The sequence below is a fragment of the Dendropsophus ebraccatus genome, chromosome 2, assembly GCF_027789765.1.
Source record: "Dendropsophus ebraccatus isolate aDenEbr1 chromosome 2, aDenEbr1.pat, whole genome shotgun sequence".
Classification (NCBI taxonomy): domain Eukaryota; kingdom Metazoa; phylum Chordata; class Amphibia; order Anura; family Hylidae; genus Dendropsophus; species Dendropsophus ebraccatus.
The window spans coordinates 97,766,053-97,782,900 of NC_091455.1; the positions used below are offsets into that span (position 1 = coordinate 97,766,053).

The 16,848-nt window shown below is 43.3% G+C and overlaps 1 protein-coding gene across 4 annotated transcripts in view; it reads right to left on the reverse strand.

Annotated features, from left to right (window-relative positions):
• LOC138784579 (enoyl-CoA hydratase EchA19-like) overlaps positions 1-16,848 on the reverse strand; it is a 98,303-nt gene that overhangs the window by 16,264 nt on the left and 65,191 nt on the right. For all 4 annotated transcript variants that reach the window (XM_069960187.1, XM_069960186.1, XM_069960189.1 and 1 more), the window contains one exon: positions 1,060-1,209. In XM_069960187.1, the coding sequence (XP_069816288.1) occupies positions 1,060-1,209 (150 nt within the window). The remainder of the gene's footprint in view (positions 1-1,059; positions 1,210-16,848) is intronic.

Below are 16,848 nucleotides of genomic sequence, written 5' to 3' on the forward strand. Positions count from 1 at the left end.
CAAACAACTTGTACCTTCAGATAGCTGCTTTTAATCCAAGATCTGTCCTGGGATCTGTTCAGCAAGTGATGCAGTTATTGTCCTAAAAAACAACTTTTAAACTTGCAGCCCTGAGTCAAACCGCCGTGGCCTTGAGTGTCTGTGCCCTAGGACTGCACTGCCCCTCTGTCCCTCTTCCCCACCTTCTTCATCATTAGGAATGCCCCTAGGAAATTTTCTCCTGTCTGAACATTGCACAGGTGCCCTAACAATCCAGCCCATGTGCAGTGCTGACACAGGTGATGAATAGGAGACAATCTGCCTGGGGCATTCCTAATGATGAGGAGGGCGGGGACGAGGGACAGAGAGGTTATGCCAGCCTAATGCACAGACACCCTAGGCCACGCCAGTTTGGCACAAGGCTGCCAGTTTAAATGTTGTTTTTTAGGACAATAACTGCATCACCTGCCGAACGGACCCCAAGACAGATCTTAGATGAAAAGCAGCTATTTGAAGGTACAAACGGTTTGGGGGGGTCAGAGTCGCTTTAAATAAAGCCTCACCCCCTTTTTTCCCGGCTGGATTTACTAAGAGGAGTATGCCTCTTAGTACAGCGGACCACCCCTGGGCCTGGCTTAGGCACATGTTAGTAAATGTCCCCTAGTATATCTACATACATATGAATATACACACACAGCTCTGTTACATATATTCACATGGATACGCACACATATTCTTTTAAAACAGTGCTTCATCTGATCAGTGTTCAGGTCAGTCTAACACTGTCAGGATTCCCTGACTGTAGAGTATAAGATCCAGGCACTTTTTAAAAATTGTGTTTTATAGTTTGAAAATTATGGTAGTTATTACAAAATTTTACATTTCCAATGTGGTCTCAGACTTTCAGATCCTGACTGCATGAAATTAGAAAACGAACTGGGCATGTCTTCAGTTTTCGCTACTTATTTACAACCTCTTTTTATACAATTTAAATGGTCTTAATTTATATTAGATTCTGTCTGAAAGGTATGTTGAGACTGCTGTCTCTTTCTTTTTTTTGCTAAAGATATGCGTGCTTACCTTGTCCATCAGGAACCACACGATTAGCTAATCCAAACAAGTATGCTTCTTGGGCATTTACTGGCCTCCCTGTAAGAATGAGATCCAAAGCTCTGGAAAGCCCAATTAATTGGGGCAATCTGATTGTCCCACCATCAATAAGTGGAACACCTGCCAAAGAAAACCACAGATGAGTATAACTAAGGCAAAAACAGAACAATGAGACTTGCTTCTATTTAATTGCATCACATTCTTTTTGGCTAGGTACTCACAAATGCAGAACGCAGTAGGTCAATGCTCGCAGACCTTTCTTTATTTTACATTACCTATTATGTGCAAAAACACATATTGGACAGCAAAAAATTTCATACTGCATATTGCCCCAGAGCCTGAACTCGGGCTCCATTGTAAGAATTTAAAGGGAAACTAATGTCTCTATAGCACACAGAACCATGAAGATGACAGTTTTTTCCTACCTTCATCCTCAGCGTCGTTTTCACTAAATTGCGATGTTAATTAACATGTAAATTAAGAAGTCTGGTGCACTGGGGGTAAGACTACTGGGCTCAGTGCACACATCCGCCTCTTCTCTCCCACTCAGCTCTGTTCTTTCTAAGTTATTGTCACATATTTGCATGCATTAGCAATAATGCAGATTTTTTTTAACAAACTGGAACCTGTCAGGTCTCACTGATGCAGGACTGAAGGAATATATTAATATCAATCATGATTACCACTAATCATAGGTAAGACTGCAAAACTTTCAAACATTCAGTGCAAGTATACTGAACTCCTGCAACACCACTATGCTGTGGATCACATCATGTTACATTTTGCCTATTCAAGGACCCCTCCCACTGTGTTCAGTGTTGGAGCAATAGATTTCAACAGTAGAGACCGCAAATGTGTTTTTGTCTATGCTTTCAAGGTTGTGACCTGGTCAATCCTGTGTGCTTTGTTTACTGCCTATTCTGACCTTTTGCTAGTTTGCCATGACAAACTCTGCCTTCCCTGACCACGGCTTTCATGATTTTACCTACTGCCTGCTGTGTCTGTTTTATGCCTGGAATACATCAGCTGTTGCTATTGAAGACAACTGTGGGCTGAGTACCCTACAGCAAAGTCCAGATCCCTGTACAGTTGTTAAAGGATAAAGACTAGGTGGCTCCTTAGTCTAACCAAAGCCAATTGTTATAGCAATCCTGATAGTTCAGAACTTCTACAACAAGGTATTCAAAAAAAAATATGTATATCATAACGTCTATAGAGTAAACATTATATATATATATATATATATACACACAAAACATGTAACCACAGCATACTCTATATCACTGTAATAAAAGGCGAGCCAAATGAACACAGCTGGAAAAAGAATATTAATGAATTAAGTAGAAAAAACTAGTTTGAAAGAATGTATTCATGTTAGCAAACAGATTGTTTTTATTAATATTCTAATTAATAATGCAACTATAGCTAGGATTGGAAAAAGCAAAAGGAATATTTGGGTAATGCAAAGCAGGGCTGTTATATTAGAAAATGTTTGCTAAATGCATTTACAGGGTGTGTAAGGGTGTGTCTAAACTTACATGCAGTTATACATTGTAGAAGATTCCAAGAAGTGCTTAACCATGTTCTACTAAACCTAGCAATTAGAAGAATATAGAGGAAGAATAGAAATAAAGTAAATGGTGCTACAGTGGTGCAACCCAATAAAATCAACATGAGAACAAATCTAATATAGTAGAATTATAGAAACAAAGCTGACAACAAGGGACATGAACATGTAATTCGGTCTGGGCTGGTAGAGGAATCTCCAGGGCAGCTGCCCAGTGGAAGCTTTTCCATGAGCCCAACAACAAGAAGGGGTATTCAAGCTCATTGTAAATAAAATTTTATATATATATATATATATATATATATATATATATTTATTGTGAGGGGATTAGCTCATGGGATCACCATCTCCTGGGTTAGATGGGCGCTTTTTGGCACAAAACACAGTCCACACCAGCAAGTAAGGTGCAACTGGCCGCAACCAGTTTTATTTTTCTTTGCAGCAGATAAAAGTAACAATAATACAAAGAAAACCTACGTCGTCTGGCGACTAACTAAACAGTTATCAACTCACTAACCAGAGCTGAGCCTACTGCACAGCTCTCAAACAAAACATGCAGCACAGTGTACTCACAATGAAGTTTTACCCAGGAGCAGAGAGAGCCATCATCTTGTGAGCTGTCTGCCCTGTTATAGCACACACAGGCTTGCACCAGAGTATCCAGAGTCACTCCCAATACCTGGAGTGGCCAAGTGGAGTAGGAGCCCACCCATCTCTCCCCTACTCCAAAGCAGCCAGGCCCTAATTTCTAGTCTTTGCCAAAACCTATAGCAAGGAAACATATTCTCCTTGCTATCCTAACTCCCTGGCTGCTTATTTAACACACATATGACAGGAACCTAGGTGAAACATACATTCCATCCACTACTTTGCCCCTGGTCCTGTCACATATCCTCCCCCCCTGTTTCGACCTTGGGGACGGAACACTCTGTGCCCTTAAACAGTACACCCTAAATAGGGCATCGGCATTACCCAACTGGCGCCCGGGTCTATGCTCCACTGTAAAGCTGTAGTCCTGCAATGACATAAACCAGCGGGTTACTCGCCTGTTTTTCTCCCGGTTTACACACATCCATTTCAGAGGGGCGTGATCAGTAACAAGTTTGAATGTTCTCCCAATCAGATAATACCTGAGTGCTTCTAATGCCCACTTTATTGCCAGACACTCTTTTTCGACAATGGAGTACCTTTTCTCATGGTCGTTCAACTTTTTACTCAGGTAAACCACAGGATGCTCTTCTCCACCCCTCATTTGAGACAGCACCGCTCCTACACCAACATCAGAGGCGTCCGTTTGCACAACGAACTCTGCTCTGAAATCAGGGGTTATTAACACTGGCTGAGCACATAGGGCCTGTTTTAGTCTCTGGAAGGCCTGCTCAGCCTCTGGGGTCCATTTAACCATAACTGAATCCTTACCCTTCGTGAGGTCAGTTAAAGGGGCTGCAATGCTGGCAAAATTTCCAATAAAACGCCTGTAATACCCAGTTAAACCAAGGAATGCCCTGACTTGTTTTTTGTTTAAAGGCTTGGGCCAGTTCTGAATAGCCTCAATCTTATTTATTTGAGGCTTGATAATACCTCGCCCAATTGTGTACCCAAGGTATTTGGCCTCTTCCTGTCCTATGGCACACTTTTTTGGGTTTGCTGTCAAACCTGCTTCCCTAATGGAGTTCAGAACCACTTGAACCTTGGCTAAATGACTCTCACAGTCAGGACTATGTATGATCACATCATCCAGATAGGCTGCTGCATATTTGTAATGTGATCTTAAAATTCTGTCCATCAACCTTTGGAATGTGGCTGGGGCTCCATGTAAACCAAATGGAAGGACCACATACTGATAATGGCCATCAGGAACACTAAAGGCTGTCTTTTCTTTTGCCTCCTCTGTCAGTGGCACCTGCCAGTAACCCTTTGTAAGGTCTAATGTAGTGAAGTACCTAGAATTACCAAGTCTATCAATTAGCTCATCCACTCGAGGCATTGGATAAGCGTCAAACTTTGACACGGCATTCAACTTTCTAAAGTTGTTACAAAATCTCAACGTGCCATCAGGTTTTGGGATTAGGACTATAGGACTAGACCAGTCACTATGAGACTCCTCTATGACCCCCAACTTTAGCATCATCTGCACCTCCTTTGCAATTGCCTCACGCTTGGCCTCAGGTACTCTGTATGGCTTTTGGTTTACTCTGACCCCTGGTTCTGTAATGACATCATGTTTGATCACATTGGTCCGCCCTGGTAGATCAGAGAACACATCCCTATTTTCCTGTACAAATTCCTTTACTTCCTGAATTTGGGATACTGACAACGTTTATGCAATCTTTACCTCTGGTATCCCCGCCACACAATCTATTTTACATGTACTGTCTACTAACAATACCTCCCGATCTTTCCATGGTTTAATTAAATTTACATGGTAAATCTGGAACGGTTTACGTTTACCTGGCTGATGAACTCGGTAGTTGACCGCTCCAACCTTTTCCACCACTTCATATGGGCCCTGCCATTTAGCCAAGAACTTACTTTCCACGGTAGGGACAAGGACCAGTACTCTGTCACCTGGGTTGAAGTTTCTTGGCTTTGCAGACCTATTGTAAACCCTGGACTGACTCTCTTGGGCCTGCTGTAAGTGATCTTTAACAATGGGCATAACTTTCTCAATTCTATCCTTCATTTGTGTGATGTGCTCAATAACACTTGTGTATGGTGTAGCCTCTTGTTCCCAGGTTTCTCTCGCTATATCCAGGAGAACTCGGGGGTGTCGACCATACACTAACTCAAAAGGGGAGAAACCTGTGGATGCTTGGGGTACCTCCCGTACCGCAAACATGAGATAAGGCAAGAGGCAATCCCAGTCTTTCCCATCCTGTGCCACCACTTTTCTAAGCATCCCCTTGAGAGTTTTATTGAACCTCTCCACTAAGCCATCTGTCTGTGGATGGTAAACTGAAGTACGCAAGTGAGTTATTTTCAACAGTTTGCACAACTCCTTTGTGACTTTGGACATGAATGGCGTCCCCTGATCAGTAAGTATCTCCTTTGGTGTCCCGACCCTGGTAAACATATGGAATAACTCCCTTGCGATGGCTTTAGCTGTGGGTTTCCTTAGAGGGATTGCTTCTGGATAGCGGGTGGCGTAATCAAGGATAACCAAGATATGCTGGTGACCTCTAGCGGACTTAACAAGAGGTCCCACCAGATCCATTGCAATTCTCTCAAAGGGGGTCTCCATAATGGGAAGAGGCACCAAGGGACTTCTTAAGGATGGTACAGGGTTATGTAACTGGCACTTTGGGCACGACTCACAGTATTCTTTTACCTCTTTATGTACCCCTGGCCAATAAAACCTTTGCAACACCCTGCCTTTTGTTTTATCATAGGCCAAGTGTCCCCCTAGTACATGTGTGTGGGCTAAATCCATCACTTTCTGGCGATGCGATTTAGGGACTACTAGTTGTTCCAGAGCTTGTCCAGACACCTCATTTACTCTGTAGAGGAGATCATTTTCTACAGCAAAATGTGGGAACCTTTTCTCAGCCCCAGGTTCTTGGGGCATCCCATTAATAACTTTTGCACTTTCCCATGCATGGGATAACGTAGGGTCCCTGAGTTGAGCGGTCCCGAAATTATCACTGGAGACCGGCAAGTCAGGGAGATCAATTTCAGGAGCATCTACTTCGACATCTCCTGCAAAAACCTCTAAAGGGAAATTATTGGTCTCACTCAGGGTCACCCCTACTGTTTGCACATTGTTAGCATCAGCTAGTGGGACAGGGTCTACAGCAGACACAGATAAACATTTATCAAGCATTTCCCACAACTGCCAAAAAAATGGAAAATCACATCCCACAATGACCTTGTGCATTAAAGTCTTTACAACCCCAACCTCATGGGTGATGTTTCCACATGGAGTTTCAAAGGAAACAACAGCAGTGCGGTAGTCTTTTGTGTCCCCATGTATGCAGATGACCCCCATATGTCTGCTTTGCCACTTTCTGGTGTCAACCAAACTGGCGTGGACAAGGGTCACCAGGCTGCCGGAGTCCAATAGAGCTTCCACGGAATGTCCTTCCACGACCAGGCTACAAGATTGTCGCTCTGTATTTTGTGAGAGCAAGGCAGAGTAGGCCGGTCTTGCAAACAGTGACTTTCTCCGCCCACTATCACACTCCATAGGCTCATCCACAAGAGGACAATTGGCAGCTACATGTCCCAGCCCTTGACAACGCCAGCAAACAATGTTCTTGACAGTCTGAGGATGTTTAGGGCTAACTGGCTTAAGATGTCTGGCCACAAAGTCTGTCCCCACCCCTCCTTTATGGGCCTCCTTCACCCCCTTATAATTAGGAACAGTCTTACAAGGTTCAGAGGTCTTCTGGTTCCTTGGGGTCGGCCGTGTAGGTGAGGGGCTCTGGAGATGTTCCTCTGTGTTCAGGTACCGCTCCACAAGTACGACCAGGTGATCCGCATCACTGGACTCCGCTTGTCCCACACAGCGCTGTATACGGACCGGCAGGGCTCGGACAAATCGATCCAGGACCACTCTTTCAACCACCTGGGCTGCCGTGGAGACCTCGGGTTGCAGCCACTTTTTAGCCAGGTGGATTAGGTCATACATTTGTGACCTCACGGGTTTATCCAGCTGGAAAGTCCAGGTATGTACCCGCTGGGCTCTGACAGCAGGTGTAACACCTAAGCGAGCAAGAATTTCTGCTTTCAGTTTATGATAAAGTCTTGCATCTGGCTCACCCAAATCAAAGTAAGCTTTCTGAGGCTCTCCACTCAGAAAAGGAGCAACTGTGTCCACCCATTGGTCCACTGGAAGTTTCTCTCTTTCAGCAGCTCTTTCAAAGATGACCAGGAGCGCCTCCACATCGTCCTCTGTAGTCAGTTTCTGCAGAGAGGCTTGCACTCTCCTTGCAGCAGATACAGAGTCGGCCTGAACATGAGGCCTTTCCGCCAGCAGTTTTATTTGCTCCACCAGATTAGCATTAATCGCTTTTTGCTCTCTGAAGGCAGTTTGCGTAGACTCTATGAGCAAGCGATTGGTTTCTTGCTGGTTAGCATTGGCTTTCTGCAGCTGAATGTTAGTCTGGATCAGCTGCTTCACCACTTCATCCATATCTGCAGTCTTTGGTTTTGCTACAGCAGCAGACTTAACCCACGACATGCAACTTGCTGAATTTTTGTGCCAGCGCAGCCTCCACCATTTGTGAGGGGATTAGCTCATGGGATCACCATCTCCTGGGTTAGATGGGCGCTTTTTGGCACAAAACACAGTCCACGGCCGCAACCAATTTTATTTTTCTTTGCAGCAGATAAAAGTAACAATAATACAAAAGAAAACCTACGCCGTCTGGCGACTAACTAAACAGTTATCAACTCACTAACCAGAGCTGAGCCTACTGCACAGCTCTCAAACAAAACATGCAGCACAGTGTACTCACAATGAAGTTTTACCCAGGAGCAGAGAGAGCCATCATCTTGTGAGCTGTCTGCCCTGTTATAGCACACACAGGCTTGCACCTGAGTAACCAGAGTCACTCCCAATACCTGGAGTGGCCAAGTGGAGTAGGAGCCCACCCATCTCTCCCCTACTCCAAAGCAGCCAGGCCCTAATTTCTAGTCTTTGCCAAAACCTATAGCAAGGAAACATATTCTCCTTGCTATCCTAACTCCCTGGCTGCTTATTTAACACACATATGACAGGAACCTGGGTGAAACATACATTCCATCCACTACTTTGCCCCTGGTCCTGTCACAATATATATATATATATATATATATATATATATATATATATATATACTCACCGGCCACTTTATTAGGTACACCTGTCCAACTGCACGTTACCACTTAATTTCTAATCAGCCAATCACATGGCGGCAACTCAGTGCATTTAGGCATGTAGACATGGTCAAGACAATCTCCTGCAGTTCAAACCAAGCATCAGTATGGGGAAGAAAGGTGATTTGAGTGCCTTTGAACGTGGCATGGGTGTTGGTGCCAGAAGGGCTGGCACAACCATCTCTAGGGTTTACAGAGAATGGTCCGAAAAAGAAAAAACATCCAGTGAGCGGCAGTTCTGTGGGCGGAAATGCCTTGTTGATGCCAGAGGTCAGAGGAGAATGGGCAGACTGGTTCGAGCTGATAGAAAGGCAACAGTGACTCAAATAGCCAACCGTTACAACCAAGGTAGGCAGAAGAGCATCTCTGAACGCACAGTACGTCGAACTTTGAGGCAGAAGGGCTACAGCAGCAGAAGACCACCCGTTACTAGCATGGTGTACCTAATAAAGTGGCTGGTGAGTGTATATATATATATATGTATATATATATATATATATATATATATATATATATATATATATATATATATATACACTGTAGGGTGCTGCTGGCCAGGGGAAAATAGATAATAACCTAATAAAATAATAAAAACCTATACTTACCTAGCCTTGGTCTACTGCTGCTTTCCCGCAGCTTTGTTTCTTCTACTTCCAGTCCCCCGATCCTTTCCTTATTCTCAGTGCACAACCTTCCTGCTTGGCCAGTTGTTGGCTGGAATAGTGTCCTGTTTTGGCCAGTGACTGGCTAAGCAGGCAAGTCCTGCACTGGGTGCTCGTCTTGGAAGAAAAGAAAAAGACTTTAAGGGTATATTCACACGGGCGGGCTCGCAGCGAGATTCTCGCTGCGAGCCCGGCAGGTCCTGGCAGTTCCCATACACTACATACTTGCTGCGGTCTAAACGACCGCAGCGAGTATGTAACTATACCGCCCTTAACCCCTTCTGCTCCCCCGCTGTGTATATACTTTACCTGTCCTCGCTGCACGGGTCCGGCGTCCTGCTCTCCCGCCCGGCCAATCAGTGGCTGCGGCTGGGCAACACACTGATTGGCCGGACAGGAGAGCAGGACGCCGGACCCGTGCAGCGAGGACAGGTAAAGTATATACACAGCGGGGGAGCAGAAGGGGTTAAGGGCGGTATAATTACATACTCGCTGCGGTCGTTTATGTAGTGTATGGGAACTGCCAGGACCTGCCGGGCTCGCAGCGAGAATCTCGCTGCGAGCCCGTCCGCGTGAATATACCCTAAAGCCTGACAGAGAAGAAACTGAGCTACGGAGAAACAACAAGGGATTAGGGCTGGGTAAATATAGGTTTTTATGCTTCCCCCAAATGCTAACAGTACCTTATTTTGTTTTATGATAGTCTGGAATACCCCTTTAATATAGTTAAAAAGAATCAAGGAACCAGTTACTAAGTCTCTGTTCATGAAGTCTGATTGTTGTGAATGAGGTATGTCAGGAGGATTACAAATATATACAATGCCTATGTGTCAGAAAAAGATATTAAAATAATTAATGGGGGAATACATTTATTCATGGGGTTAAGCGGTCGCTCACTATTTGAATAGCTACTTCTACTCAATGTTTTCAAAGGTGGAAGATGTAGAGGAACTTGCCAAGTTTAAAGTTGAATAAGGCAATGGGTCCAGATGGTGTCCACCCCAAGGTTCGTAAAGAACTCGGATCTGTGATGGCTGCCCCCCTAATGGATCTGTATAACCAATCCCTGCTAACAGGAGATGTCCCTGATGATTAGAGAACGGCTAATGTTATACCCATCCACAAGAAGGTTAGTAGAAAAGAGCCCAGTAACTAAAGAGCTGATAGACAAGTTAGAGAAAATTGGACATTTGTTGATGGTTGAAGGATAGATATCAGAGGGTTGTTGTTAATGATGTATATTCCGAGCAGAGACTGGTTACAAGTGGTGTGCCACAAGGGTCTGTTCTGGGTCGTATTCTTTCTAATATGTGTGTAAGTGACATAGGAGAAGGTTTGGAAGGTAAAGTTTGTCTGTTTGCTGATGACACAAACATGTGCAATAGGGTTGATATTCCTGGAGGTGTCAGTAATATGGAAAATGATTTAGCTTTGCTAGATAAGTGGTCCAAACATTGGAAACTGCAGTTCAATGGAAACTGCAGTATCACATCGGCAGTACTGTGTTGCAAAAGACTTCAGAACAGAAGGATTTAGGGCTTGTGATTTCTGACAGCCTTAACCCCTTAACGACAAAGGGCGTATATTTACGCCCTGTTGTCGATAAGGGCGTTCAGAACAGGGCCGCATGGCAACCCCGCTCTGAACCGCCGTAATCCCGGGTGCCGCGAGTAGCCCGGGACCGCGGCTATTAGCGGTCACGGTCCGATCGCCGTGCCCGCTAATTAGGTTATCGGAGGCAGCTGTCAAAGTTGACAGCTGCCTCCGATTACCGGAAGCATCCGTTTCCTGGTGTCTAGTGGGGGAGATCGCTCCTCCGTGTGTTGTACCGGCCGGCTGCAGCAGCCGAAAGCAAACTAGTGCCTATCTCATTCATCTTTGCTGTATAACTATACAGCAAAGATCTCAATGAGAGATCAAAGTGTATATACTAGAAGTCCCCCAGGGGGGCTTCTAGTATATGTGTAAAAAAAATAAAAAAAGTGTTGTTATCAATAAAAAGCCCTCTCCCCTATAAAAGTCTGAATCACCCCCCTTTTCCCAGGTTATAAATAAAAATAACTAAATAAATAAACAAACATGTTTGCTATCACCGCGTGCGTAATCGCCCGAACTATTAATTAATCACATTCCTGATCTCACACGGTAAACGGCGTAAGAGCAAAAAATCCCAAAGTGCTAAATTGCGCAATTTTTGGTCGCAACAAATCCAGAAAAAATTTAATAAAAAGCGATCAAAAAGTCGTATATGCGCAATCAAGGTACCAATAGAAAGAACACATCATGGTGCAAAAAATGACACAGCCCCATAGACCAAAGGATAAAAGCGCTATAAGCCTGGGAATGGAGCGATTGAAAGGAGCGTATATTTGTTAACAATGGTTTGAATTTTTTACAGGCCATCAGATAAAAGAAAAGTTATACATGTTATATATCGTTGTAATCGTAACGACTTGAGGAACATATATAACAAGTCAGTTTTACCCCGGGGCGAATGGCGTAAAAACAAATACCCCCCAAATAAACAAAATGCGTTTTTTTTTTCAATTTCACCACACATTTTTTTTTTCTGGTTTCGCAGTGTACTTTATAAAGAAATTCAGCCTGTCATTGCAAAGTACAATTAGTGACGCAAAAAATAAGGCTCATGTGGGTTTCTAGGTGGAAAAATGTAAGTGCTATGGCCTTTTAAGCACAAGGAGGAAAAAAAGAAAATGCAAAAATCGAAATTGGCTCTGTCCTTAAGGGGTTAAAAGCAGTCACCAGTGCAACCAGGCGGTGGGCAAATCCCATGCTGGGCTGTATAGCTAGAGGTATAAGCACTAGGAAAAGGGAGATTGTGATCCCGCTGTATAGAGCTCTAGTGAGACCACATATGGAATACTGTGTCCAGTTCTGGAGACCTCACCTAAAAAAGGATATTGATAAAATAGAACAGGTCCAAAGACGGGCTACAAAAATGGTGGAGGGTGTGAGGCATAAACCTTATCAGGAAAGACTTAAAGCGTAACTGTCATGTTTTTTTTTTATTGCAGAAATTAGTAGTATAAGCGATTTTAAGAAACTCTGTAATAGGTTTCATCAGCCAAAAAAGCCTCCTTCTGTACTCAAGAAGCAATCTCCCAGCCTCCCCCCCTGACTTCTTATCTGTGCATTATCAGGCAAACACGTCTTCTCTGTAGCCAGTGAAGACGGGTTCTGCTCTCTCCATTCTATCCTTATGAAGGGGGGAGGGGCTGAGGGAGATGAGGGAGCAGGAAGAGGTGACATGAAGGTCAGCTGTTTGTAGACTCTCTGGGCACCTAAAACGCTAAATTCAGGTGTCAGAAAGGTCAGTTCTTATCTATGAACTTACTGAGAGAAGATTGCAGGGTGTTGTGCTGTGCAGGACTGCTCCGTGCTCAGTCACTCCTAACTCCCCTCTCCTCTCCATAGCCACATAATGGAGGCAGAAATCCTGCTTCATCTGATGTGAGGTGGGAGGCTGGGAGATTGCTTTTTCAGTCCAGAAGGAGACTCTTTTAGTACATAAAACTACAAAGTTTCTTAAAATCGCTTGTACTGTTGATATTTAATGTTTTCAGAAAAATGACCCTGAAATGACAGTTACGCTTTAAGGATTTGAATCTGTATATTCTGGAGGAAAGAAAAGACAGGGAGGACATGATGGAAACTTTTAAAAATGTCAAAGGGCTAAATAAGGTTCAGTTGGTAAGTGTTTTTAGAAAAAAAAAAACTGAACTCAAGAACAAGGGGACACAGTGAGAGGTTAGTTGGGGGAAAAATCTGAAGCAACGTGAGAAAATATTACTTTAATGAAAGAGTAGTAGATGCTTGGAACAAACTTCCAGCAGATGTGGTTGGTAAACCTGCCTGGGACAAACATATATCTATCCTAAGATAATAAAGAAGGAAATACTAAAAGGGCAGACTAGATGGACCCAGTGGTCTTTTCTACAGACAGTCTTCTATGTACCTTTATTTTTATGGTTTGTTTGACATTACTTCCCATCACTACAACTTACTAATGATTTTCAATGCAATTCAATATAAGCTTATATCAATATACCTATATGTATACACTATATATATATATATATATATATATATATATATATATATTTGTCTTTGTATAAGTTTGAGTTGCCATTGCTTTGTATCTTTGAGCATCCGGAAAAGGGAAGAGTATGGTTTGATCACTGCTGTGATCTGGTGTCACTATTAAATGCATGTCATTGTTTCAGTATCTTAACACTGAACTGAAACCACTGGAGGTCAGCAGTGGGGGCCAGGATAATAATATAATAGGCACAGAGGAGGATGTGGTAATAAAAGACGGGTCACTGACAGGACAGGATGAGGTAGACCCATTAGTCTAGCATAAATGGAATTCAGTGCAGTAGAATGGATGTAAAATAAGGCATACTAGAGATAGGTCCTAACCAGTACAGTAAAGCTGAAGAGAAGACTGTGTTTTGTCAATGACTGGCTGTCTGGAGAAGCACTTGGTGCTTTGTTGTATCAAGCCTAAAAGCCTAAGAGGAGCTCAATGCCTCCCCAAGCAGAAAGTGGCTGGTTGCCGTAAAGTGGCAGCTAGAACATTATAAAAAGCCCCAACCCCTCTGTAATGACATTTATAAATGCAGTGGGATTACCTAGTGGGATGTTTCCATGATGTCAGTGTGGCTATAATGGTGGTTTTACACGGAGCGATAATTAGCCCGGTCGCACGATTAACGATTTTGAATGAACGATTTTTTTTTAATAACGATCAGCGTTTAGACGGAACGATACATCGTACGGAGAAATCGTTTTGTGATCGCTTAAGCCTATCTCATACATAGGTGAAATCGTTGAAAGACTGTTTACATGGAACGATCTGCGAATTTTTTGCGAACGATCAACCACAATTTGAGAAGTTGTTGAAAGATCAAAATGAACGATTTCTCGCTCGTCGCTTGATCGTTCGCAGCGTTTACACGTACGATTATTGTTCGAATGCGACCGTTATCGCGCAAATTCGAACGATAAATCGTTCCGTGTAAAACCACCATTAGATTATAGATCAGTCAATTACTCTTCATAATGGTGGTTTTACACGGAACGAATTATCGTTCGAATTTGTACGATAACGGTCGAATTCGAACGATAATCGTACGCGTATACGCAGCGAACGATCAAGCGATGAGCGAGAAATCGTTCATTTTGATCTTTCAACAACTTCTCAAATCGTCATTGATCGTTAGCAAAATATTCGCAAATCGTTCCATGTAAACAGTCTTTCAACGATTTCACCTATGTATGAGATAGGCTTAAGCGATTGCAAAACGATTACTCCGTACGATGTATCGTTCTGTCTAAACGCTGATCGTTATGAAAAAAACATCGTTCATTCAAAATCGTTAATCGTGCGTTCGGGCGAATTGTCGCTTCGTGTAAAAGTACCATTAGAAAGATATTGGCAGCTTATTAAAGGTGTAGTGCGGCGCTAAACAATTATTCACAAAATAACACACATTACAAAGTTATATAACTTTGTAATGTATGTTATGTATGTGAATAGCCCCCTTCCCCGTGTTTCCCCCCACCCACGCCAGACTCGAAAGCGTGATGCACTTTACTCACCTGATTCGTGTCGACCCCCGTCCGCCATCTTGTGACAATGATGTCATCTTCAGGCTGCCGGCCAAACCGCTCCATGCCGGCCCCCCTCTGCCGCTTCATAACTGTGCTCAGACGTGATTGGCTGAGCACAGTTATGCTCAGCCAATCGCGGCTGAGCAGATGATGACGCGGCAGAGGGGGGTCGGCATGAGGGATGGATGGAGCGGTTCGGCTATAGTATAGTGCATCACACTTCCGGGTCTGGCGTGGGTGGGGGGAAGCACGGGGAAGGAGGCTATTCACATGCATAACATACATTACAAAGTTGTATAACTTGTTTAGCGCCGCACTACCCCTTTAATGGTGGTGTTTAATGTATGACATTTATAAATCAGTAAATGAACGAGGACTAGTATGATAGAGACATGTTTCTGTAAGTGAGGGGCAGCAGGAAGGCAGAATGTGTCACTGAGGCTGAAAAATGTAAATGTGTCAACCACAGTTGTCAAAATAGGGAAGACATTAAAATGCAGCATTTTGCTTGTGCGGCTTGAGACCAGACCACATGGCTGTAAACACAGGGCAGCAGAAGTCATGTAAGCAGTTCTCTCTGTTTGCATGTGGTGATGCAGACTCTAATTTTAGTCCATCAGAGTTGTCAACAAACAGTTACCATGCAATGAACCAGGGAGTGGTGGTAAATGTATACAGCAGTTGTGCCTAGTCTGTTCATGTACAAAAATCAGAGATATATTGTAGAGAGGTGGAGCTGTGCCATCCCCATCCTATGTATCCCAAATTGTAGCAGTCGTGCAGCACCAAATACTTGACATACAGTAAAGACGGACAAAGAGACCAAACAAGAACAGGACAGTACTTAACAGAAATATCTAAGCTGAACACATAAAGACAATTATTACTGATAAATCTGTGAAAAGAAAATGTAATACAGATGAGTAAACACTGGCTAAAGTAAAACAATAAATAGTCAGTTTTATATACATATGTACAGCTACTTTGCATCCATAAAACTGTCAAGTAAATGAAGTAAATGCGGGTATTATATGTATTACTTTATAAAAGTGACACTGACACCCCCTTTTTGCATTATGACTTCTTTACACAGGTGTAAAGGGTAAATTTTACAGTTTTCATACCTTTTATCATACGTCATGGTGCTTGTTCCAGTAAAAAGTGTTCTTTTATCATCTCCCCATTGTGCTATCTGCGCCAGGCTTTGCGGGTGAAACGCCACCTAGCCCTGCCCACAGCGTCACTTAGCCACTCGCCCTCCATGACATCATCACCACATAACCCTAGACCTTTAGGCTGGCCCTTCCAATGGCCGCTGAGGGGCGGGGCCTATGTGGCAATGATGTCACGGAAGGGGCGGGGCTACAGTGGTGATGTGGGTGGGGCTAAGTCATGCCCCGCAGCCCCATCAAAGTAGCACAATCCTCAGATGATAGAAGATCCCTTTTTACTGGAACAAGCACCATGACGTATAATATAAAATAAGGTAAGAAAACTGCAAAATTTACCCTTTACACCTGTGTAGAGAAGTCATAATGCAAAAAGGGGGTGACAGTGTCACTTTAATGGAATAAGGAGTGCTTACCTTACTGATTCCCATTGCTGATGTTCCAATGTTATCTGGGTCCCTGTTGATTTCCACATCTTGAATGACTGGCCGAGCGGAAATGACCACCCACTTTTTGTGTGTTAGAATGGGACCAGGAAATGAAAATCAACAGGGACACACTGACCATGAATGGCAGCAGTGAGGGGTCGGTAAGCCCTCACTTATTTTATTATTATTATTTAATAAACAATTTTATTTATAAATTGCCATATAGAACAAAAACCAACAGAATACAGGATCCATTACATGCACAGAAATATACACTGCATTGGTAAGGCAAATTCCAACCCACCCAATTAGTGAAACAATATAAACCACCTTCATTGTTAGAACCGTGTACACAAGAACTAACCTTATTATCTCAAAATAAGTGAAATAAAATAATAAGAAAAAAACAAAAAACAAATAAATATATCTATCCTCCTTTC